Source organism: Scyliorhinus canicula, chromosome 26 (genome assembly GCF_902713615.1).
Source record: "Scyliorhinus canicula chromosome 26, sScyCan1.1, whole genome shotgun sequence".
NCBI classification, from domain to species: domain Eukaryota; kingdom Metazoa; phylum Chordata; class Chondrichthyes; order Carcharhiniformes; family Scyliorhinidae; genus Scyliorhinus; species Scyliorhinus canicula.
The window spans coordinates 1654539-1679583 of record NC_052171.1 but is presented as its reverse complement, the minus strand read 5'-3'; the positions used below and the strand labels follow the sequence as shown (position 1 = coordinate 1679583).

The 25045-nt window shown below is 43.7% G+C and overlaps 2 protein-coding genes across 2 annotated transcripts in view; one reads left to right on the top strand and one right to left on the bottom strand.

The window, feature by feature from the left end:
* The window catches only part of snrnp200 (small nuclear ribonucleoprotein 200 (U5)), a 34419-nt gene extending 19972 nt beyond the window's left edge, over positions 1 to 14447 (bottom strand). Inside the window, exons 1-18 of the mRNA XM_038785174.1 lie at positions 14316 to 14447; positions 13405 to 13568; positions 12159 to 12330; positions 11456 to 11648; positions 9550 to 9605; positions 9046 to 9144; positions 8580 to 8732; positions 8245 to 8344; positions 7473 to 7609; positions 7276 to 7359; positions 5852 to 6025; positions 4912 to 5049; positions 4602 to 4757; positions 3182 to 3352; positions 2293 to 2486; positions 1803 to 1926; positions 593 to 742; positions 93 to 203 (exon numbers count right to left, since the gene is read on the bottom strand). Coding sequence (XP_038641102.1) covers positions 93 to 203; positions 593 to 742; positions 1803 to 1926; positions 2293 to 2486; positions 3182 to 3352; positions 4602 to 4757; positions 4912 to 5049; positions 5852 to 6025; positions 7276 to 7359; positions 7473 to 7609; positions 8245 to 8344; positions 8580 to 8732; positions 9046 to 9144; positions 9550 to 9605; positions 11456 to 11648; positions 12159 to 12330; positions 13405 to 13568; positions 14316 to 14360 — 2421 coding nt within the window. The 5' untranslated portion in view covers positions 14361 to 14447. The remainder of the gene's footprint in view (positions 1 to 92; positions 204 to 592; positions 743 to 1802; positions 1927 to 2292; positions 2487 to 3181; positions 3353 to 4601; positions 4758 to 4911; positions 5050 to 5851; positions 6026 to 7275; positions 7360 to 7472; positions 7610 to 8244; positions 8345 to 8579; positions 8733 to 9045; positions 9145 to 9549; positions 9606 to 11455; positions 11649 to 12158; positions 12331 to 13404; positions 13569 to 14315) is intronic.
* A 96-nt stretch (positions 14448 to 14543) lies between these two features.
* Positions 14544 to 25045, top strand: part of LOC119957314 (cytosolic purine 5'-nucleotidase-like) — a 150444-nt gene continuing 139942 nt past the window's right edge. Inside the window, exon 1 of the mRNA XM_038785182.1 lies at positions 14544 to 14851. The gene's annotated coding sequence lies outside the window, so the exon portion shown is untranslated. The remainder of the gene's footprint in view (positions 14852 to 25045) is intronic.

The window sequence follows — 25045 nt, the reverse complement described above, 5'->3', positions numbered from 1 at the left end:
ATTTATACAAAAAGGATTGACACAGACCAGACACACTGCAAACAAAAACAAACAGAAACAAAGTTCCCAGAAACCATGTACTAATTAATCACCTGAATGTGTCGGTCAGCAAACAAATCCTCCACCAGTGTTCGGTCCACCCTGGTCATACCAGCGTGATGAATGGCAAAACTGTACGGAAGCAAGTCCTTCAACTCCAGATTCTAGAAGAGAGAGACAGAGAAGAGATTTTATGCAAAATATAGCCAGCGCAAAAAATCTGAAACAACAGTAAACTTGCAAAATTAAAGGTCTGTCAGGATCTGAAAAGAGAATATCCTGAGTTTCAAGTTTCCTTTCTGTTTCAGACACAGTGAGGTTGAATTTTGGCAGAGGTTCTCCAGTTTTCCTGCTGTAAACTCTGGCAGGTACGATGCTGAAAGCCAAGGATAGGATTGTATACCTTGTTTCTCCAGGGTTTTCATGCATGTAGTTTCATAGCACGTTGTCATGTTTCATCATGTTAAAGGCACAATATAAATAATAGCTGTTCAGTGTCTCCTCACCATGTATACATATCAGAGAGATTGGTAAAAAATACATGGCTCTTTACCTTGCATTGCTCTGCCTCTGTACGCAACACCTCTGTGGAGGCTGAGCCCTCTCGCAGGAACAAACCCAAAGTGTCTTTTTCCAGGCACATATCTCGAATTGCACGTGCCGTCTTTCCAGTCTCTTTACGGGAGTGAACGAACACCAACACCTGAAATAAACCAATCATGTTAAACCTTATGAACAGAAGCTGGAAACAGAGCCAAACGCAAGATAGGTGAACCTGGGGAAGAAAAGGGGGCCAGAAGACTTGGATCCAACATTTCATGTTTTGGGGTATAAGAAAATCAGTAGAGACAACACGCCAATGAGGACAGAGGTGGGCTGGTAGTTCTTTTTAAAGAGATGCAGGTTATATTCTCCCTCGTCTATCCAAGCAGTTCACAAGCTCCAGACAGTCTCCATCACGTAGAGGGATTAATGGGGACAAAAGAACTTTGAAGACAGTTTACGTCTCATCAGATTGAACTAATCAGCTCAAAACACCTCCACACAAATCACACGCATCACTCATTCCATCACAGTCACCTCATCAGATTTATTATGAAGGGTTGGGCAAGTTTCTTGTTGGATCAGATCAGTGGAACGCAACTTCTCACTGCTACATAAATGGAATGACATTTGGGGCACAATCAGGCCCAAACAGCTCCTTGCAGCCTTCTTCATGGAAAAGAAGAAAGGATGGTCAAATGAGCACAGCGTGGGTTTCCTCCAGATGTTCTGGTTTCCTCCTACATTCCAAAACCTGTGCACGTTAGGTGGATTGGCTGTGATAAATATGTGGGATTATTGGGCGGGGGGGGGTGGGGGGGGAGAAGAGGAGTGAGCCGAGGTAGTGATCTCTTTCGGTGGGTCAGTACAGACCTGATGGGCTGAATGGCCTTCTTCTGCACTGCAGGGATTCTATAAACATCCTCGAGGACTAAAATGCAAATTAGAATGAGGTGGTCGTGGCAGGTCTGTGCGACTTGGCCATGGTAAAATTGAATGAACAGCAATGGTGGCAACTGGTCCCAACCGGATGGCATCAAGCCAAAGACCAACCAAACTGCTCAGCTCAGATGTCTAATTGTGGTATGCACACATTCAGCGAAGTTGCAGAGTAGCATTTCATAGCCGTTGTCTGAAAGTGTGGCAGTAGTACAGACTGGGATACCATCGGCAGTGTTTGAGTGGGGACTCAATTTATATTTCAAAATGAGATTGCTAACCTGATTCTTTCCAGCATGCTCCATCACCTTCTCATACACAATCTCATTCATAATCTGGAAACGTTTGATGGCTTTCTTTTCTGTGATTCCAACATACGTCTGCTCCAGTGGAACGGGGCGGAAACTAGGATGAAAGACACGCATGGGGTTAAAATTCCACATAACACAATTCACATCCTGCATAAATTAAGATTATGTTTCCCATTTTTCCTCATTGCCTTATTATCGGAGTGGTGCTTTGTATTCAGTATTGCTCAGTATTCTGACTCCTCCCCCAAACTCTTTGTAACAAGTGCAGAATTAATTGATTTGTGCTCAACAAATGTACACTGACACACAAGTAATGCCCCATCAGCTACAGCTTCAGACAACCCGGATGCAATTTAGACTGGCCTCAAGCATCCAGTTCCTGACCACTTATTCCACTGTTGTTACAAAATGGTGTCACCCTGTAAACACAAGGCACAGACTGGATCCTGATATGAATTACCTATTGTCAAAGTAGAAAAGACCTTTGGCTGGATCAACCCGCAGAAGAGTAGCAACATCCTCATAGTTGGGCAACGTGGCACTCAACCCAACCAATCGCACATCTTCTTGAGTCATCTCGATGTTCCGAATTGTCCTGGCAACCAATGCCTCTAGTACTGGACCACGATCATCATGCAGGAGGTGAATCTCGTCCTGAGGAAGAAAGCTCAGAGAATAACCAACTTGGGGCAAATTGAAAAAGTGAAATAAAGCAAAGGTACGAGCAGGCTGTTTATTTTTGCATAATTCTCTTCCCACACCTAGTGGTGTACGAAAAGAGACTTTTGTCTGTTGCCGCAACTGGTGATTTATGGAAAGTGTCGCTCGTCTGTTGCCAGGGGCTTGTAGCTTGAGGGGTGCCATTCCACATCAAGCAAGGTTGCCCAGCAGTCTCTCACGCTATTACCAGTGTAGTGCTGGAAGGATTTGCAGATTGACACGTTCAACTTGTTTGACTGCATTATGAACGCACCTTACTTGGCCATCAAATCCGAGGGTGGGACTCCTGGAGCCTCTGGCTCAGAGACAAGGACACTACCCACTGTGCCACAAGTTCTCCTTGGCTGTTTGATTCCTTGGGTCTAATTTTGTGTGTCTAATGTCAGCAACAAGCTGTCAGGTATGGTAGTTACCTGCAGAGAGAAGCACTCTTTTCTTTGCTGCATTCATGTGCTTCAATCTGCATCTTTAGATGAGCTGCACCAACAGCGGCATTTTTGATTTGTTAGCCTGTGACCTCCAAGCTGCATTATCCATGAGGGGCAGCCATTCACACCAATCAATAAATGGAATATACACTGACAGCAAAGGGAAAGATCGTAAAGTCCTGCACTTATTTGTCTACTCACAATTATCATCAGTCTCACTATCTGCGTGTAGGTGCGCTCTCCTCCCTTGCGAGTGATGATATCCCATTTCTCAGGGGTGCACACAATCACCTGGGTTGCAGTGATCTCCTCTTTGCACAGTTGATGGTCCCCGGTCAACTCTGCGACACTGATCCCATAACTAGCTAAACGCTAATAGAAAAGTGTGGTATCATTAGGTCAGAAAAGATTATCCAAAATATCATAGCCCATTCAAGTGGGATAATTCTCCTCTCAGAACAAATACACAGGGGAGAGAAAAGGTGGTGGTGGGGGGGGGGGGGGACGGGGGACGATGACTATGTTTATTTAATTTAAATTTATTTTTAAGTTCTTCTGTGGTTCATTGGGGTTGGGGGGTGGGGGATGGGATACATGCGTCGATACGGTCTGGAGGTGATATAGTTATTATGGGTTATTTTGTTGCATTTCATTGTTTGTCGTTACGTTTTATATTTTCTGTAAAAAATTCCAATAAAAATTATATTTTAAAAAAAAGAACAAAGACACAGAGCAGTCACTTGCTTTTGCAGAGACTGTCTCAATGACTCATTACTGGCCTATTACGTTTCACCTCACTTGACCAAAGCTTCACAGCCGACATCTAGTCCCACGCCCACATTGTCATCTTTAACCTCAACCGGGCTGATTTCCACTGGTTCCCCAGTCCCTCAATTCAAGGAACTGTGTTTTTTTTATAATCGAATACCACTTTGGCCTCACCCAGCCTGCCTGTCCAATTTCTCTTCATCTTTTATCTCAGCTCATGTCCTTCATTGCTTATCTCTTAGACCGGGGCTATTAGGTTGTCCACAAACAATGAAAACAAGAAAAGCAGGCCAGTATGCAGACACAATTTTACGAGAGCACACTTGATATTCTGTCTATTAATTTAAACAGAGAGAAAATACAGACAGGCTCCAGTATGGTAGTGTACCCTGTCCCACTAATTCTGCTGAACTCATTGCAGCTGCATGATTCTGTGACAACTACAGTCTATGGACAGTCAGTCACAGGATATAGGCAACACTAGCAAGATCCACATTTATTGCTCATCCAACTGCCCTCAAGATGACGATTGCAGTGCTGATGGTGATCCATTTTCTTCAGTTTCTGTAGTTGTGTGTGGTGAGATTTTATTGCTGTAGCAGGCTTGATACGACATTTACGCTTACGAATTTTTTATTCTGCTTTATTTAAGTAACCGAATTCAAATCACAAATTGGTGAGATTTGAACTGGCTTCTGGATAATGAGCTCAGTAACAGGACTATTATGCTATCATATGCATAATAACACTTGATGAAAAGCAAAATATGACTTCAGTCTAACTTGCTGTCCGCAAGTTACTCTTAACTTTTAAGACTGTGCCGACGTAAGATTGTTTGTATGCCAATCCTTACCTTACTGAAACTTCCCACCATCTCCTGAACCAGTGATCTCATGGGAGCAATGTATATAATCTTGAAATCGTCGACGTTGATGGTTCCATCTATGTTAATGTGTTTCCCAATCTCACGCAACATACACATCAGAGCGACGTTTGTCTTGCCAGCACCCTAGAAGTGTCGGAAAAAATAAATTGGATTCAGAATGAAAAACAGGCCCTCTGAGCCAAGGTGCACACAGTTGACAAATTAAAGGTATTTGTTGCATTCACCACAGGTGATAGACAGTTCGCTGGAATTATGGCATAAATCGGCAGAAACTCACAGTGGGAGCACACAGCAGAAGGTTTTCATCAGTTTCCATGGCTGCTTTACACAGCTTACTTTGGATTCGATTTAGCGTCTTAAAGCCTTCAAATGCTGCTTGTGTGTATTTAGGCATCTTCTCCACAGATATCAGTTGCTACAGAAGAAATTATATTTGGAACAATGAAAAACATAAACAGAGTAACACTGGGTTTTGAGCATTCTCTGTCATATCTAGATCAAATATACACTTCCCCAGAATAAACTAATTCTCTATCTCAGCATAAGATGGAATAATGCTATGCTGCCCAGCTCAGGTTAACACATTTGAAATGCAAGATGCTGAAAATTCATCACAAAGAAAATGTTGTAAACATTCAGATCAGACAGTGCCTGGAGATGAATTAATACACCTGACATGGCCCCAAACTGACAAACAGTTAACTCTTCTCCTCTCTTCATACATGCTGCCCAACTCACTCAGCGCTTCCAGTTTCTTTTGCTTTCATATCAGACATCAATAGAACCATCTCATTCAAGAAACGATATTTAATGCAGCTATGGGGACGGAACTTAACCAGAGGGAAGGTATCAAGCAAATTTCTGAGTCCTTCCACCAAGCCCATGTTGGTATGGGTGGGGTATGAGAACACCCCTCTACACTCAGATGGGAGGCTCAATGCAAAAGGATTAAAAATTATTTAGAAGACATTGCTTTTGCAGTACTTCTGTAATTACCAAATCCAACATCTGACAGAGAAAAGACAGGCAAGCAGCTTGGGTGCTGATTGACTTCAGCATTTTCCGTTTTGAATTCAGATTGCCAGCAATTTTGTCAGAATATGCTGAGTGCAGACTGTTTAATGTTCAGCAATTAAACTCAGGAACTGCTTATGAACTGATATTTATGCAAAAAAAGGTATGTCAATTGGCCGAGGACCGGTCCTTCCATCTCTCACCTCATCTGAACTGAAAGGCTTAGGTTTTAGAGCCGGCACATGCACCTCCTCGTACCCCTTCCGCTGCTTGCGGAATGAACCATCTGGTAGCTGGCATCGCTTGTTTGCCATTAGATGACTCCCCTGTGCAAAGGCTAGATCCTCCAAGTCCAGAACCTGTCGGGGAGTGAGAATCTAAAAGAGAAACAGAGCCCTATAATAGCAGGAACCACAAAATGAGTAACTACAAAAAGAACCATTTATTACCGTGGAGGTGTGTCGTCCTCCATTTACACAATAAGACTTGGTAACGCTTCCTCAAAAATTCTACTGGCTGCAGAGAATCATTGTTTTACTGCACATTCAGGGTAACTGCACATTTGGCTGATAGCTCAAAACTCCACTTTTATTTCTCATACAGATTACAACTTCAGCAATTGCTGATTTTTTAGTGTTCTTCCTCAGACTTCTGTGCTGTCAAGCAAGGCACAGAAAGGCCAATAACTTCAATACCAAACATGAATCGACAGTTCACTTGAATTAATTTGTAAAATTTATGGCGTAGAACATCAGGCAGTGGCCCATCAAATAATCAGTGGGTTCGGCTGTAAACCGAGTGGAAGTGTCAACTCCAGTGCTGTATCGACAGGCCGACAGACTGAGCCATCTTGTGTCTGTGCTCCTCATGCCATTTGTTCAGCCTGTTTTCAGGGTACATATAAATTCTTCCGTTTTTCTCTCTACAATGTCCAAAAATACCACTTCAACAAGTTGCACTGTTAATTTTAATGAAAGCTCTTGTATTTTTTTCACTCAAATAATATTGTGAGTGGAATAAAGTTTCCTTTTGATTTCACTTCACTTCAACTTATTATTTAATTTTAAGCTCATCTCCTGTGAGTATTAAATGTTTCACTATTTGCACCTTTGATAATCTTGAGCTCTTCAGGTCGGATCACCGTTGGTACATATATGTCATTAAGTTCTCCTGTTCATATTTCTAGTGCTTGTGTATCTTGTTGAGGAACTTTTATTCCTCATGCCTCCCAATTCCAGTCCAGGTGTCCCACACAGTGGTCATTTTGCTTCCTGATCTCCAACTCATCCTGAATCAGGGCTTTACCAAGGCAGTATGAGTAATTTCAGTACTACAATCAAGTGCAGCAACTGTACTTTCTTGGTGTTCTTTCTTCCTCTCCCTGGTTTCAGACAGTCAGAATTTGTGTCATCTTTAGCCCAGAAATGGGGTGAACTGAACTCATTTCCATTTTACTGTAATACAGTGCAGCCCAGTCAAAACCAATTCATCCACATTTTTACAACCACAGATCTCTCATGACTAGCTGTGCTATCAAAGATTTCTGTGCTGTCTTCATCTTATAGTCTACTTCACATCACCCTGTAGCTTGAAATGACACCAGCCTTCGATATTCAATTAGTCTAACCTCTCCTTCTCGATCAAGATCCATTGCTTCGAGATCTGTATCCACACGTGACTGTCGAACACGTTCTCTACGAGATCTTTCCTCCTATAAGGGGAGAAATGTATGTTGATGATGATAATTGAAAATTCTGTCAGTTTCCAGTGAGTAAAATTGCTGATACTGAGGAGTGGAGTGTTTTATGACTTTTTACGACTTACACGAATTATGTCCTCTTTTTCAGTCTCCTGAAGTTTATAGAGAACCTTGGAAAGTTCTGCATCTCCCTCCATCTTATTCTGAATCCTCTCCTTCTCTGCCTCACTCTGGGCACTGGCCAACAGTGTGCAGTACAAAACTTCAAACATAAAGTAAAGTAGTGTACAGTTAGCATATAAGGAAATAAATTCAGTTGTGAAAACATAAATATCTGTGCAACTGAGGAACAGGAATCTTTACCATTCCCACCTTGGACAAACACCACCCAAACAGTCAACCTGCCAACTTGGTCTGCCATAAGCTCCTGTACTTGACAAAAGCTTTCACCGAAGGAGAAATCTCACATTAAACATTCCAGTCCAGTCAGAGAAAGACTATCAATGAGTGTCAGAATCAAATTTGAATAGCTCTCTCCAGTCTTCCTCAAGTACAACCACAGAAAAACATGCACAACTGCGCCAGCCTAGTCCTTCAGCGAAAAACATAATTTGGAAAACATTAGCACCGTTTTCGGTTGGAGACTCATGGAGGTGGGCTTTGACTGCCCTGACTGATTTCTTATCAGATACATGCAGCCAGCAAACGGTATCATTACCCCTTCAGTCCAAGATGAGATTAAAGCCAGAGAGACCTGGGAGTTTACAAACAAGTCACAATCTGTACAAGCTGTCCAAAAGAACGCTTCTGTGCCTATCCTGAATCCATATCAACAATGCAGGAGAAGTGGGAGATCTAATTGTCCATATACACCCACAGAAACACCATGATACTCACTCATCATGCGATGCTGTCGGAGGATCTTGATGAAATCAAAAGTGTTGAAACCAAGAAGCAAAACAAGCTGATTCTCACATTCACGGTCATCACCAGCTGTCTGATGAGGAAAAAAATTAAGGCTTAAATACAATGAATAAAATAAATTGCAGGCAACTTCAGCTACATTATAAAGTGGGCATTTTATATATAAATTACCTAAATATGTTTTTGTTTTTTAAATTAGGGGCGCTGAATACCAAAGCAAATAAGGCGGACGAAGAGTAGTCAAACTATTGGGTAGCCTGCAGTTATGGTATCCACTCTGGCCACCCAAACATCATCTTGGAGCTCACCTTTAGAATATCCAGCACCTCATCAGCTTTCTTCTGCGACATGATAGCATCGTCATAGAAGCGGCTGAGCTGCCTCTGGAGCCAGAAGGCATCGATGTCCCGAGGATGCAGGTCTTTCTTCTTGGCACTCAGCACATCTCCAGCAGCACCGAGCTGAAACATAGGCAAACAGGACTCTTACACTGAATTGATCAGTAAACATTCCACACAACACATGGTACGAATAACTCCACTGTGAAATTTTAAATTTAACTCATCTACAATTTTGGTTTGGACAGACCACTCTTATTGGTGGAGCTCACCACTTGTATTTATTATTATTTGGTGCATCATGTTGACACAGTGGGACTCCAACGCTTCATTTGAAATTGTGTTGACCCATATGAGCTACTTTCTCTGAACAGACAGCAGCTGGTCAATGATTGCCTCATATTCACAACAAACCGGTCTTTGTGCTGGAACTTACATTAGCAGAAAGTGTGCAGCTAATGTCTGCTTCCTCGCCTTCGGTGTCCTCATCGGATGCTTCATCACGCACTTCACCAAATGCATCCTCATCTCCTTCCTGAAATAGGAATTGGTAATGAAATAGCCAGAGACAAATGAAGTAAATACAATCAGAAAAAAAATCCCCAAACACATTTTACAGGTCCCCTCAGCCATTACAAAAGTTCTCCTTCATTGAGCTTATCACAGATTGTGATAATAATGAAAATTGGTGGAGTAGGATGGCTGACATCTCAACCATATGCAGCAGATAAGACACTTCATGTCTGATGTCTCGTGACAACCATTCACCTACACTTTCATTTAATAAGATGTAGCATGTGTAACCTGCAACAAATGATGAATGGTTTGGCTGGCTCCTGTCAATACACTGGGGTCCTGATCTTGGTAACATTGCTGGAGAGTGTAATCTGTGGATGGGTTTAGGCAACTTCGAAAATATTTGTAAGGTTGCTTCACCTACCTCTTCATCAGACTCAAACTGCACATTCACTCCATACGTCTCGTCGATGTTGTCATCTGAAAAAGGAGGGCATGCTGTTAATTTCCAACACCTCAAAAGCAGTTCCCTGGGAAACTTCTGTTTGATCCAGGCAACAGAGGAAACAAGGACTGGGCTCAGGGTGGGGGAAGAACACATGACATAGGAGAAAGGGTTTGAGATAGTCATGGATAGATCAGTATTTGCTACCAGTTACAGAACAGCAACTTATTGACACATTAATGCCATCTATCTCCTATAATTAAAGCTCACCATCAGCTCAATATCACCCAAGCATTTATGTTGGTGTGCGCAAAGTATAATGTTGTTGTTTTCTCTAAATGCGGAAATGCGGAAATTACTGAATAATCATTAAATCAACAGATGATCTTGAGTGGCCAACAGGAGAGTTGATCCACTCTTTGACCAGAACCACAACAATCTGATTGTCAAAACCCTGGTAAATCAATATTTAATGCGGGCATTGATCTTTGGAAAGTGCTACTTGTCGTAGTGTTGTCTTTAGTAGCGAAATTTTTCACATCTCAGTACCAGCAACTTGAGATAAATGCAAATTATTAGGGGCCTGGATTTAAATTTTGTACGGGAGCATTAAGACAACTTATAGGAACTTGTCCAGATGCAAAGGGCACAACTACCATCTTAAGATATATAACATTAGTTACTAAAAGGAAAATAACATGATTATTAAGAAAACATGATGTACAGCTACAGAATTAAATGTGAGTCAGGCAACAAATACAGAAATAAGAAGACCTAAAGTACCCGCTGGGTGAAAAGGCCCAAAGACTTCAATTTGAATTAACAGATCAACTACTCCAGAGAAGCAGCTGTGGGAAGAAGGTTCACGTGGCACACGACATAAATGGCTACTTTTAAACATTAAAATAGCAAATAGGTGAAGGGGCACTTATGTCCCAATGTGTTGTATGCACAATTCTACTGTTTGTCCGCTGTTGTTACTCCTTTACAGACTTAATTTTTTTATTTTTTTTTTAAAGAATACCCAATTATTTTTGTCCAATTAAGGGCCGATTTAGCGTGGCCAATTAATCTACGCCGCACTTCTTTGGGTTGTGGGGGTGAGACCCACGCAGATACTGGGAGAATGTGAAAACTCCACACGGACAGTGACCTGGGTGCGGGATCGGACTTGGATCCTCGGCACCGTGAGACAGCAGTGCTAACCACTACGCCACCGGGCTGCCCTACTATTTTACAGACTGAGGCAGTCGTGAGCATATTGCACCTTCTGTTTGAGTTGCAGAATCAGTAATATATTTTCTTGGACTCTTGTGAATGATTGATCTTTGATAATTATTCAGTATGATTAAAATATTAGAAGGGGCGCTGGTCCAGTCACGGTGAGAAGGCAGCTATTGTTTGAGGTCGGTCGTGTTTGAACATGGTTAGTGGAAATGTAATTATTAAATCATTACTAAACTCATGTTTTGGGCGCAGCAGTGATATCAGCGTTGACCAGAGCTCATTTGTACGCGGTAATATTGAGGTGGCAGAAGACACTGTGATAGATCTAACATAATGAACAGGATGGCGAAGGAACGGCATCCTGACTCGGACTCTGCTCGCATACACGGAGAACGAAAGGAAGAAACACCTCAGAAAAGGCCTAACTTTTTCAAACTGCATCTACATTACGATGTTTACAGAAGTCTAAAATGGAAGGAGCTCTTTCACACGCTGAAATGGAGAAGATATTTCCACATATCTGAGGTACGGTGAGGGGAATTAGTGGGGAATGAAGATAATAAGATGACCCAAAACAAACAGTACTTCAGTCAGCATTTCACTGACCTACTGTGGCAATAATAATAGTCCCTTCCTTGTCTTTTTAGCCCAGACGTACCCATATTCTGCACCTCTTTGTCTCCTCCGTAGTCACTGATTTTCTTCCCTAGATTTACCAGCACATGGTAGCGAGTATCCTCCAACTGTCCCAGGAGCATTTCTATCTCCTTCCGTCGCTCTTTGTCACGCAGTTTATCGTTTTTCAGCACAGCAAGAACCTCATCTGCTGCTCCACAGAGAATATCACGTGGCTGGTAAAGAAAACCCAATCAACACAAAGGAAAATGCACCTATTGCATAGCTGAACAACAGCTGGACACATTGTGAATGTAAAATGGTCCTTCTTGTCTGTGACAAATTTACTCATTTGCGTTTTCCATCTCGGCAGACATGACTGATCAACTGTTGCATAACTTGTCGATCCCACATGCACCCGTTTTGCTGAGGTGGCTATGTGGGACAGACAAGTCAATTAATATAGAACAGGCTGAAAGAGTAAGGGCTATTTCAGCCAAGGGAACTTGGTTTAAGCATGTGGTACGTTTCCAGAACAGGCAAAAAGCAAAAGAATCTATTTGCACAAGCATGCAAATAAAAGCACTGAAAATTGTGTATGCCAGGATGTAGGAAGTAGAAATGGGAGTGATTCTCGCAGAATCATTTGGTTACCTTGTCTGTTATGTCCCAGATTTTATGATTTAAAAATGATTAAGTTAAAGGGACAATGAAATGAATATGGTGCATTTCCTGTCATCTCTTACCTGGTCACCAAGAGCTGCCTGAATGAAGCTGAGCAGCACTTCATATGTCTCTCTGGTCTCCTTAGTTTTTGGTTTGTACACAATTCCAACCATTTCATCAATGCCCTCCGACAACAAAGTGAATCCTTTCATTTTATTCATGTCATGTCGGTCTTCATCACGCTTTCTCCTCCTGCATGACAAAGAATTCAATCATTTTAAAAACTGACAACGGAATTTAAAAATAAATTCACACTTAACCAGAACACAGATATATGTTGTGCAGAAAACCATCCAGCTGACATGGTACGGCAAATTGGCTGAGCAGTCTGATTAGATATGCTCTGCTATAAAGCTGTAAAAGACTGAAACCATCCAGGTTCAACTGCAAACCTGCTATAATTGTATGCCCCAGATATCGATGAAGGATTGCCCATGGTGCTGTACAGAGGTAAATACTTTTGTTTAAATAGAGCTGTTCTACTGGATAAAAAATGTAACATTTACATAGCACCTTAGCATGCCATTCATAATGTCGCCAGAGCACCTGGTAACTAATAAAACCAAGTCACCATTGTTATGGAGGTAAACCAGCAGACAGTCTATGGAAAGTAAAAATTCTAAACTAAAAAAAAAAAGGATGAGACAAGACATAAGGAAGCAAGAGATAAGAGCAGGAATAAACTGTCCAGCTCATTGAGCTTGCTCCACCATTCAATACCATCATGTCTGATTTTGGGCTTCAATTCCACTTTCCTGCCTGTTCCCCATATCCCTTGAGACACCAAATTTATACATTCTGAATGACAAGAGAACCTATTTTTTTGGTTTGGAACTGCCAAGATTCTTTGGAACAGAGAGCAATCTCTGGAATGTGGTGGATAGGATACAAACAACATGTCTGTATTTAAACACCAGTGGATGCCCATGATATTGCTGACTGTAAATCATGGAATGGACCAAAGACAGATCTTTCCCCTCATATAATGCAGTGTCCGAGTAATGTGGATCCAGAAGGTGTATTAATTAGTTTAATAATAACCTTAACTACTTGTTTACTTACAAAACATTAAATATGTTGAATTTCATTGAACTAAAATATTTCTGGTCATTCAGATCGACCAATCATCACCATTTATTTCCCTGGATTTCATCAGCTAAATTTTTGCATTCAGAAGCATCTAAAGACATCTTTGGTTTTGTAATATTGGTCAGATGTTTTCAATTCCAAGCAAACAATGATATGGGCAATACATTTTGTACTTACTTAGCTCGTCTCTCCTCCTGCAACTGTGGCCTGGTTCTCTGAGCCTTGTCTCCCATTCGGGAACCTTCCAACTTTCCAACCAACGACAAGACTTCTCCTGTAGGTTCATCTCGTCTTGTTCGATCGATCAGTGATCGATCTGCTTGCAATACAAGGTTGGAGTTCTGCAATAAGAGACAAGGAATTAAAGCAAAGAGCAAATGTTATCTTGATGTACGTCAGTTTACTTTACACCAACCTGCAACCAATATCAGCATCTATATGCAAAGTTGTACAAAACTCACAATCCTTGAGCAACTATGGTAATTATGAGAAACCTCTACGCATCCTGGCCCAAGGTACTGAATATAAAGAACAAACTCTTCAAGGAGACAGGTGGTTCAGTGTTAATTTTCAAAAAGGAGCTGCATCAGAAACAGAATTGAAGGTTGCAGAAGTCCAGAGTCCTTTTCTTTGTGTTGGGGATGGGGGTACAAATGTTGTGCTTGTTAAAGTTGGGAACCAACACCACCCTTGAGAGGGAATTTCAGAATGGCATGGTCACAGGGATTATCAGAAAGCGACCCGTGTGTTGCCCTGAACGTGTTCAAAACTTCCAGCAGATCGCCCCTCAACTTGGATGAAACGGAGCTTCAATTCGTGCAACGACACCGCGGTCCATTCCTCCGTTACATTTGTACAGATTAAACACAAGTAACAACCAGCCCAATTCATTCCCTGGCAAAGCTCGGGTCGGCTTGAATGTCTGCCCTCAATCCACTCGATCTAGGCCAGGCCTCAGCGTTCGGGCTCCTCTTTAAAACCCCGGCTATTCTCTCCTCGCCCCACGGAGTTCGGGCTAGAGGGAAGCGGCAGCCCAATTCCCCTCCACCTCGCCCACTCCAGGCTTGGAGGCCTAGGCTCTCACTCACCGCTTTGTACTCGTACTGCAGGCTCCGAGCGGTAACATCCGCCATGACAGCTGCCTCACACTCGGCTTCCCCCCTTGCGGGCGGATGGCGCAGGAAGCTGACCCCTGGTGGTGGTGGTGGCAGCTTCCGCTTCCGGGTGAGAGCCAAGCCGTCTCCGTGGCAACGGGTCTGTCGTTGGCGCTGGCCAGCCGCGCTCCTCAAACCGTCGCCGCTGCCCGTTCAGTGAGTCTATTTTTAACCCCGGTCTCTCTCTCCCCAGCCTCGCTGATGAAGAAGGAGGATTTGCGAGACCAAGATTGGCTGTCTCTCTCGTTCCACCGGCATGGTCGCCCTGCTCCTGATGACAAGAGCTCGCCCGGCCGCCATTTTAGACGCCGTCCCCACCATTTGTGGAGGGTGGAATTTTAATGGGTCATTCTGCCTCCACTTCATTGTGGAGGGTGAAATTAAGCGATCTGAGTAGGATTGCTGGTCCGGGACTCAGCTGCAGTCTTGTCCAGAGAGGAGGAGGGGAGCCCCAGCTGAAGTCGGATGTGGTGAGCATTTCTTTTTCTTTTTGGCCACCACGTGTCTCCTGCTCTTAATCAGAGAAACATAGAAAATTGGGGCGCAAATGGACGCCAGAACTTTCTCTTTCACTTTCTCAGTGGCCAAAACTGGTTGTGCTGCCATCATGGTGGCAGAGTTGTGCAATGGAGTGGGGGATTTTTCTGTTCATTCCTTCTCGGGACGTGGGCGAGGCCAACATTTATTGCTCATCCCTAATTGGTCCTGGGAAGGTGGTGGCAATGGGCTTTTTTTGATCCGTTGCAATCCATGGCGAAGGGTGCTCCCAGATTTCGACCCAGCAACAGTGAAGGAACAGGAATATACTTCCAAGTCAGGATCGGCATGTGGCTTGGAAAGGGAACCTGCAGGTGGCGATATTTCCATGCAGGGCCTGTTGTTTATGTGGAACCTTTAATACAGTACAGTACAAGACAAACTTTTTCAGAGTTGTGAATCTTTGGAATTCTCGACCCCAGAAGGTTGTGGATACTGTATTTAAATCTGAGACTGATAAGAGTTTTGGCCTCTCAGGAAGTCAAGTGATCAGGGAAGCGGAACAGAAAGTGAATTTGAAGCTCAAGATCAGCCATGATTTAGAAAATTTTTTCAAGAGTACCCAATTTTTTTTTTCAATTAAGGGGCAATTTAGGGTGGCCAATCCACAGAGCTTGCACCTCTTCGGGTTGCGGGGGCAAAACCCACGTAAACACAGGGAGAATGTGCAAACTCCACACGGACAGAAGATTAGCCATGATTGCATTGAACTGTAAAGCATTGAATAGTGAGGAGCCTTTTGATCTTATTCTCCTGTTTATTATACTTCTGAGTTTGTTGACTTACACTGACATTATCTGAATTTTAAAATTCTCACCTGTGTCTTCAAATCTTTCCATGGCCTTGTTTTTATAAACCCCCTCCTGTTTGACAACTTTCCCAGATCTTAGCGCACTTCCTATTCTAGCATCTTGCACATCACTGATTTTAATCTCTCCACCAATTCTCTGCCTTCAAACGCCATGGTGCTAAAATCTGATCGAATGCTCTCTCTCCTCCTTTAAGCACCTCTGAAAACGCAATTTTCTATTAATCTCTGTGATTTGAGATTAAATTCTGATTGATAACACATCACTTAAGTGCCATAGCACATCGGAGCACAATTTCTTTCTCTATCTTTTAATGGGATGTGGGGGTTGCTGGCAAGGACAGTTTTGATTGCCCAACCATAATTGTCCTTGAAGTGGTGATGGTGCAGGTACATCCAGAAAGCCGCTGGGCAGGGAATTCCAGATTTTTTGATCCCTTGACAGTGAAGGATAAGTGATATAATTCCAAGTCCGGATGGTGTGTGGATTAGAGGGAACCTTGTAGGTTGTATGGGCAACAAATGGTCATCCATCATCCCATCCCATGAAAGAATGAATAAATACTTTCCATTTGTTGTTGAGTAATTGGGTGATTGCATATCTTATATTAAACGTAAAAGTAACTCGGTTTAAAAATAGAAATGCAGAAGTTTTCATGATGGGAAGTTGTACAAGTATCCTAATGAGTTGCTAAATTATGACTGGTCCTAAATAGAGTAAAAGTATGTAAATGAATACATGGGTGTATTTAAAATCAAAATGCAGTTTAAGAGGAAATAAGAGAACCAGGATTTCTCTTCCACAATCGGCTACATGGAACATCAAAGTATTTTAAATTAATAACTCTTCTTGGATGTTTCTTCTTGGATGACTCGGTTATTTGCTGATCTATGTTCCAGAAAAGTGGTATTGAATGGCTCATTAGAACCCCTCAGGTGTATGGCATGATCTTCCCTGTCACTAAGAAAGTTACTGTACCATTCTTAACCAGATACAAGACAACTTTATGGAGCACTGTATTCCAATTGCTTTTATGAGTGGAAAGCTTCAGAACAAATGTATTTTTTATATTGAGTTAAGTTTTCATTGATTCAGTTTTTCCAACATGTGATCTACACTGTCTGAAATATAGTTCAGTTTCCCAGAAAAATGGCATTGTCTTTAATTATGCAGTCATGACCGGGGGGGGGGGGGGGGGGGTCATGTGATGTGAATGGGCGCGATGTTATGTTTTCATAAGCTCCAGCTCTGCTCATCTCTTCATCCTTCATTTCATCCTAATTCACATTTCATACTCCTTTTCTTGGCTTATATGGCTTGCACTTACGTCCCTGGAAGTTCCAGATAGGTTTTTGTTCGAAGAAGAGCCAAGATACAATGCTAAAATCCTTGTTTGTTCATGGCGATTGGGGTGAGGCCCTGCTTGTAGAGGCACAGTTGCTGTTGAGCAGATTTTCGCCTCGGCAGTCCAGAGTGCACCTGGATGATGGCCGCCATTGAAGGTGTTGTCTCAGTGAGAATCTCGGCTCTGTGGTGCAGGTTGTTGGAGCTCACTTCAAAGGATTGCGGGATACCTTTTGAAGAGCAGTGGATGCGCATCAGGGTTCTTGCATTAGAATGAGCACTGTCTATGGTGAGGTTTCGTCTTCGTGTCATTGAAATCCTGCTGTATGGTGTTTATCCTGACTGATTCGGCAGATGGGTGCAGGGCTTTCCCCTGAACCTGGTCGAGGGTTTGGAGGCGAGTTCCTGATTTGATTTTGATAATTCATTGCCATGCTTTTGACGGCGGGCGAGAGGCAGCTGCACACTTGAGGGCTCCTGCCCGGGAATAGAAATTTTGGGGTTTTCACGCCCAGTCCCAGGGGCAACGGAGGCTGAAAAAACTGTAAGAAGGCACATGGGGGAGATATGTCTAAGCTTGGGGGGGAAAAAACAGCCGTGAAAAAGGGGATTAATGAAAGTTCGCAGGTGAGTGGAAAAGTCAGCGCAGGAAATGTAAGGAAAGCGGAGGCTGGAGCACCAGGGAAGGCCGCATTACTCACAGCAGAAGAAATGACCAAATTGATGATTGTGGAACTTGAAAAACAGTTCACAAAGCACATGGAAGTGATGAAGGAGATGGGGGTGGTTTTGAAAGTGCTGGTGGAGGAGGCGATTGCCCCGGTGAGGGTGGCGGTATCAAGCGCAGCGGCCGAGTTGCGAGAGCAAGGTGAGACACTGAAGGAAGTGGAAGAGGCATTACCGCAGCACAGTGATCAACTCCCCTCGATGGGGAAGGAGATGCGGAAGGTGATAGAAATCAACAAGGGTCTGCGAGCCAAAATGGAAGACCTGGAAAACCAATCCAGGTGGCAGAATCTGAGGATCGTGGGTCTGCCCGAAGGGATGGAAGGCCCGAGGCTGACGGTAGTATTTTGTCACACTGTTGGCAGAGCTATTGGGGGAGGGGGACGATCCCTCGCGATACGAACTGGATCGGGCTCATCGGTCATGGAGGCCTATACAAAAGGCGAGTTAGCCGCCAAGAGTAGTAACTATGTTTCCGTAGATACAGCGTGAAGGAGAAGGTCCTGTGCTGGGCAAAGCAGAAGCGGGTGGTGCAGTGGACTGGAGCTTGTATACACATATACCAGGACTTTACAGTGGAGCTGGCGAGGAGGAGGGCTGCCTTCAGCCGGGTGAAGAAGGCACTGTATATCAGCAAGGTGCATTGCGGCATAGTATACCCAGCTAAGTTGAGGGTGACCTACAAATCCAAGGACTTTTATTTTGGGAGGTTGGAAGTGGCGGAGGAGTTTGCAAAGGCAGAAGGACTGTGGCAGAATTGAGATGGGGCTGAGAGCGGGTCGTGTACCGATGTAGCCTTATGTAACTTTATTTTTTCACTGCGTGTTGGTGCATGTTCTAGATGAGTCAATGCTGTATATTTGGGCAAGGGTTGGAAGAGTTGGGACTTTCATTTGCAATGATGGTTCTTTGGGGCTTGGATGTGTATGCTGGGGTTGCATACAAAAGGGGATTTCTTGGTTTTCCTGGGACCGGGCAAAGGGAAGGTGACCCGAGCAGGGGCCTCCACGCTGTCCGGTATAAGCCGGCCAGTGAACGAGAGTGAGGTGGGGGGAGAGGCTGCAGCCATTGGAGTCTGGTAGTACAAATTTTGGTTAGTCTAGCCGGGGTGAAAAGCTGTGGGAAGGGACTGAGGTTGGGGGGGGGGGGGGGGGGGGGGAGTTTACAAGAGGGTTTGGGGGGGGGAGTTTACGAGAGGAAGTGGAGGGGAGGAGTTTGGGTGGAGGGGGGGGGTGACTACAATTCATGGGTGCCATTCACGGTACTCTTTTGGAAATTGGATGGCATTGAATATTAGGGGTGGGTTGGACGATATGTGTCAACGGTGACCAGGGCGATTCCTTTTTCTTCCTTGGAAGGTTTAGTTTTATTTGATGCTTATATTGTCAGGCAGGCCGTTGTTTGGGGGTGGTGGTCGGATGAGATCGTTGTTGTTGGTAGAGGGGTTAACATTGTATTCGTTACCGTTTACTGTTTCTTGGTGGGGTGTAAATTCTGAAGAACATGTGAAAATGGAGAATAAAAATATTTTTCAAAAAAAATGAACAGAGATATTCGTGGTCAGGTGGACCCACCTAGCACTGGTCCTACATTATTGTATTCTCGATGGTTGTCTTGAAGTAATTGGAGGTTGCCGAGTGGGTCGAGTCATTCCCCTGGCCGGGACCTCGGCTGGGGATAGCCTGGACGTCGTAGAAATGATCTGGCGGAAGTGATGTCATGACCCTCGACACCGTCCCCGCCACCCCTTCCAGAATTCTTCCAGTGCTGGGCATGCCCAGAACATATGGGCGTGGTTCGCTGGACTCCCCGAACATCTGGTGCACCTGTCCTGACCCCCAAAGAACCTACTCATCCTAGTCCCGGACATGTGGGCCCGGTGCAGCACCTTAAATTGGATGAGACTAAGCCTCGCACATGAGGAGGAAGAGTTGACTCTCTCCAAGGCATCCGTCCAAGTCCCGTCCTCTATCTGCTCCCCGAGTTCCTCCTCCCATTTAGCCTTCAGCTCCTCCACTGACGACTCCTCCACCTCCTGCATTACCTTATAGATGTCAGACACCTTCCCCTCTCCGACCCACACCCCCGAAAGCACTCTGTCCATCGTCCCCTGCGAGGGCAGCAAAGGGAATCCCTCTACCTGTCGCCTAGCAAACGCCTTTACCTGCAAGTATCTGAACATGTTCCCTTGGGGAAGCCCAAATTTATCTTCCAGTTCCCCCAGGCCCGCAAACCTCCCGCCAATAAGTAATGAGTAGAGTTTATCCAAGTGTTTACATATTTTTGGGACTGCTTGTCAGTTATGTTTCTGAACAGGGGTAGGGAGATTAAAGTGTCAGAAATTTACACGGAGTTGATGGATTGGGGCAGTGAAGCGCAAGTGGGAGGACGTTTGCCGATGATGTCGGAGGCCCGGCGGTGAAGGTGGTCCCATGTCCAGAAGTGGCGATCTTTCGAGTGTCAGAAGAGTCCAGGGGGGCGAGAGAGGCCGATGTTTTGGCTTTTGCCTCCCTGGTGAACCGGAGACGGATTTTGTTTAAAACAAGTATTTTTATTAAGGTTTTGCAGAATTTTTCATAATAAAACAGTAGTAACAGTAATAACAAAACATTAACATAGTGCAAAAAAGAGAATATACAATAACAATTAAATAGATATTATCCCACGCAACCCAGTCTTCCCACACCATCCCAATGAAGCACTCACTCCACCCCCACCCCCCTACGGATTGCTGCTGACATTTAAATTTCCCGCTAGAAAGTCAACGAACGGCTGCCACCTCCGAGAGAACCCCAGTGTAGACCCTCTTCAGGCAAACTTTATTTTCTCGAGGCTGAGAAACCCAGCCATGTTGTTAACCCAAGTCTCTACACTCTGGGGCTTCGAGTCCCTCCACATTAATAAAATCCGTCTCCGGGCTACTAGGGAGGCAAAGGCCAAGATGTCGGCCTCTTTCGTCCCCCTCCCGAACTCCCGGGTCTTCTGACACTCCAAAGATCGCAATCTCTGGACTCGGCCCCGATGTGTTAAGCACCTTGGACATTGCCCTCACGAATCCTTGCCAGAACTCTCTAAGCTCCAGGCATACCCAAAACATGTGGGTATGGTTTGCAGGGCACCTCATACCCCAAAAAACTTGCTCATTCTCGCTGCCGTCATGTGGACCACCTTAAATTGAATTAGACAGGGCATGGCACATGAGGAGGAATTAACCCTGCCCAGAGAACCACTTCTAACTCTTCACCTAGCTCCTCCTCCCACTTGCACTTGAGCTCCTCCGCCTCCTGTAGTTCCTGGTAGATATTCGACACCTTCCCTTCCCAGGTGCTGGAGCCCACCCTGTCCTGTATCCTCAGTGGCGGCGGCTTGTACTTGCAGATATTTAAAGGCTTTTCCTAGCGGCAGATTAAATTTGTCCTCTCGCGCCTTCGAACTGGGAACCGGAGCGGATCTTATTAGAATGGAGTCTGGGGAGGGCCGAAACCAGGGGTGTGGGTGAGTGACTTGGCAGTTTCCCAGGCTGGAAAAGATAAAAGTTTGCTTTGAGAGGATCTGTGGAGGGGTTTGCCCAGAGATGGCAGCTTTTCATCGACTTCTTTGAGAACAGTTATGATGGCAGCAGGGGGGGGGGGGGGGGGGGGGAACATTGGATATTTAGTTGATTTAGTTAGTTGCAGCCCTGTTGGCTTGTTTGGTGACTGTATTTGATGTGCAAATGCATAAATGCCTCAATAACTTTTTTAAATGTTTCTGTCAGGACCTGTTCCTGGTTAAGGGTGTGCCCATATCCTTGTCTGATGCTGATAAGTAATAGAGACCATGCGTCATTCACTCAAATCCTGTATCAGTACCAACAGAAGTGCTTTTATCTGAGTGATCATGCTCACAGCCTTCTTTACCACTCGCGATGGCGAGTGTCCAATCCGGGTTGGCACTTGGGATATTGCAAATATATCTGGTACTTGTTCAAAAAAAGTCGTAGTACTATTTCAAGGTTAATCACTATCACAACTGCACACAAAGGGAAAGGCGTAAAATAGATGTTCAAGTCTTGGAGATTATAAGCAAGTACAAACCAGTTTGCAAGATAGAACTGCTGTAACTATCTCCACAAATAGGTTTGAACGCACGAGAGACCGTTGAAGCTGCTGATGGATCCAAGGAAGGAAAGATAGAATGACCCTGTAATCGACATTCCTCTTGATCCAAGTTATCTTTTGGAATTGCATCTTTCACAAGACAGCTTACCCAAAAGTGCAAATGTTCGATCAGTCTCAGAGCTCTGTCAAATTGCTTTTCTACTTCCTAGTTCCCACAGTCTTCCTGTGAAGTGTTGTGGAGATAGAATTGATCAACTGCTGTAACTATCTTGCAAGCTGGTGTTTACACTTATTACGCATCCAAATATGAATTTAATGTTACATAAAATCCCTCTACTATGTTATTCAAGAGCCACTGGATAATAATTAGGACCTCATCCAGGATTCCTCTTGCAAGTTCAGATTAATTTGCTTTGTTTGGTGGGATGAATGAGAACATGAGAAGCGGTTGAATCTGTAATCAAATTTCCAGGTACATCACTACCTATTGCAATGATGTTCACACTTCACATACCTACCAAACATCAGTCCCAGTCATGAAGCTGCAACCTTCACTTACTGCCCCGGCAGCACAGTTTGGACACGTTGCAGAGGGTGTGGCAGTACTGTTTTAAATCCAATATGATAGAAGGTGGGAAAAGATGGAAGGAGACTAAGGATATGGAGTTTCTGGTGAGGCAAGACAAGGACTTCAGAATTTGCATGTCTTACCTCAGTTACAAGATAAAATGTCCTGTTTGGATTGTTCTGATCTTAAGACCCCATCCTGACAAATTACCTCTCCTCTCTCATCAGCAAATTTGGCGATATTAGTTTCTTCATCCATGTCACTAAATAGGAAATAGTCCAATGCCTTGAATTCAACTGCTGAATCCTTTTATTCACCCTGCTTCTGACATCAATTTATTAAACACTATTTCCCTTTCACAAAATCAGACTGGCTCGACACTATTGTCTAGCTATTCGAGCATTTATTCAATCACAACTGGTCTATGGTTGTGCTTTTCATCTCCTTTTTGTTACATTTGCAGTTTTGCAATTTGCTGGGCCTAGTCCAGAATCTCGGCAATCTTGAAAAGGTTTCCTGTCATTACAGCCACTTTTTAAAAGAACAGTGCCCAAAAAAACTGATGGGCAACAACTTGTCAGCCTTCAATGCAATTTTGTCTCTTACTGTGCTGAGGTAAAATATTGTTGAAATCTTTGCTATTGCCTTGTTTATTATTACCCTGGAAGGGACAAATCTTTATTTTAGTTGCTTCTTTGACATTGTTCCCATAGATAGGAGTGGCAGTGGTTAGCACTTCTGTCTCACGACAGCAAAGATGGATTTGGTCCTGGCCCCAGATCACTGTCCGTGTGGAGTTTGCACATTCTCCCAGTGTGCGCATGAATCTTAACTTCACACTCCCAAGATTGCAGGGTAGGAGGCTGGGCCATATTAAGTTACTCCTGAGTTGGGAACAATTTTTGAAAACTTATTTTTCCATGAGTGTATCCATTGAGGGATGGTGCAATCTGGTCTATGAAATAAGAGATTTGATTTCTCTCATGTCTGCTACAGCTTCCATATTATCTTACCATGAGGAATTTAACTGACATTTCTGAACCCAATGACCATTTACATAAAGGATCCTTTTCTGTCAAGTCATGCATTAATCCAGTCTCATGACATGACCAGATCCACAATTGTATGTTTGCTGGTTAATTTCAGAACCTATTGTTTGAATACGGTTGTAAATTCACGTAACATATCCAGGCTGTTTTGTAACCAGTTTGACATCACAATCTGACTTGCCCAATCTAAAAGACCAAAATCTGCCAAATTCTTTTCAGGTGGCAAATAAACCACACTTATTTTTATTGTTTTGATTATTCAACTCCACATGCTTGCTCACCCATATACTGATGTCATGCCTCACACTGTCAAATAACCTACAAATAACCAGCCTGCTCTTGACACCATATGGCTAGGAAACAACTTATTCCAATTTACAGCATAAATATAGCCATAACGTTACAAATGCTACATGCACTCACTTCCAGCCAGGATTCATCACCTTATTTTTGTCCTGCATGACCCCAAAAAAATTGGTGTTAGACACTTCTGTTAGTGTTCATGATTATTGGCTTTTTTCAAAGTTATCAAAACTCCTTCATCTGAACCCTCTCCCTTGTTTTGTTTGCAGTTAGAGTAATACCCCCACCAGGAGTTTGGTGTGGGTAGGGTTCTAAAATATGACTGGAACTGCACACAGCAATAATAATTGAACAAACATTTCAGATACCTTTTGAAACCTGGTACAAGACTCGGTTCAGTCGCAGCTACATTTGGAGCAGTTTGGAAATAGTATCTAAGAAAGGATGTGCTGGCCTCGGAAAGGGTCCAAAGGAGGTTCACAAGATCAATCCCTGGAATGAACAGCTTGTCGTACGAGGAATGGTTGTGGATTCTGGGTCTGTACTCATTACCGTTTAGAAGGATGAGGAGGGGATCGTATTGAACTTACAGGATACTGTGAGGCCTGGATAGAGTGGACGTGGTGAGGATATTTACACTTGTAGGGAAAACTATAACCAGAGAATAAATTCAGACTAAAGGGACGATCCTTTAAAACAGATGAGGAATTTCTTCAGCCAGCGGGTGGTGAATCTGTGGAACGCTTTGGCGCAGAAGGCTGTGGAGGGCAAATCACTAAGTATTTCTGAGACAGATAGACCCATTTTTGCCAACCTTCGGGACCCAACCCAGTCAACCGTAGACCCACACTGGTCGACCCGAGCGACCCACCCTTTTCTCTTACCTTGTTTGCTGCTGACAAAAATGGAAGAAATGGTTTTGGGTCCCTTCAGCCCTCGTGCACGCTCCTCCAATGGATCCTGTCGGATGAAGGTGAAGCCTTCCGGTGTCAGAAAGTATGGAGTCTCCATCTCTCCAAAGTTCTGCATTTTTTCCCTGTAAAATTTTATCAAATAAACCTCCCCCCGAACTTGTAAAAAAAATGAATAAAATAAATGAAAAAAAAATTAAATGAATAAAACCCCCTCCCCGAACTTTTAAAACACGAAGCTGCAACTGTTTAAAAAAAAAACAGCCGCACTGCACATGCATGCCCAATCAGCGATGATAGAGCACCGAGTGTCCTAA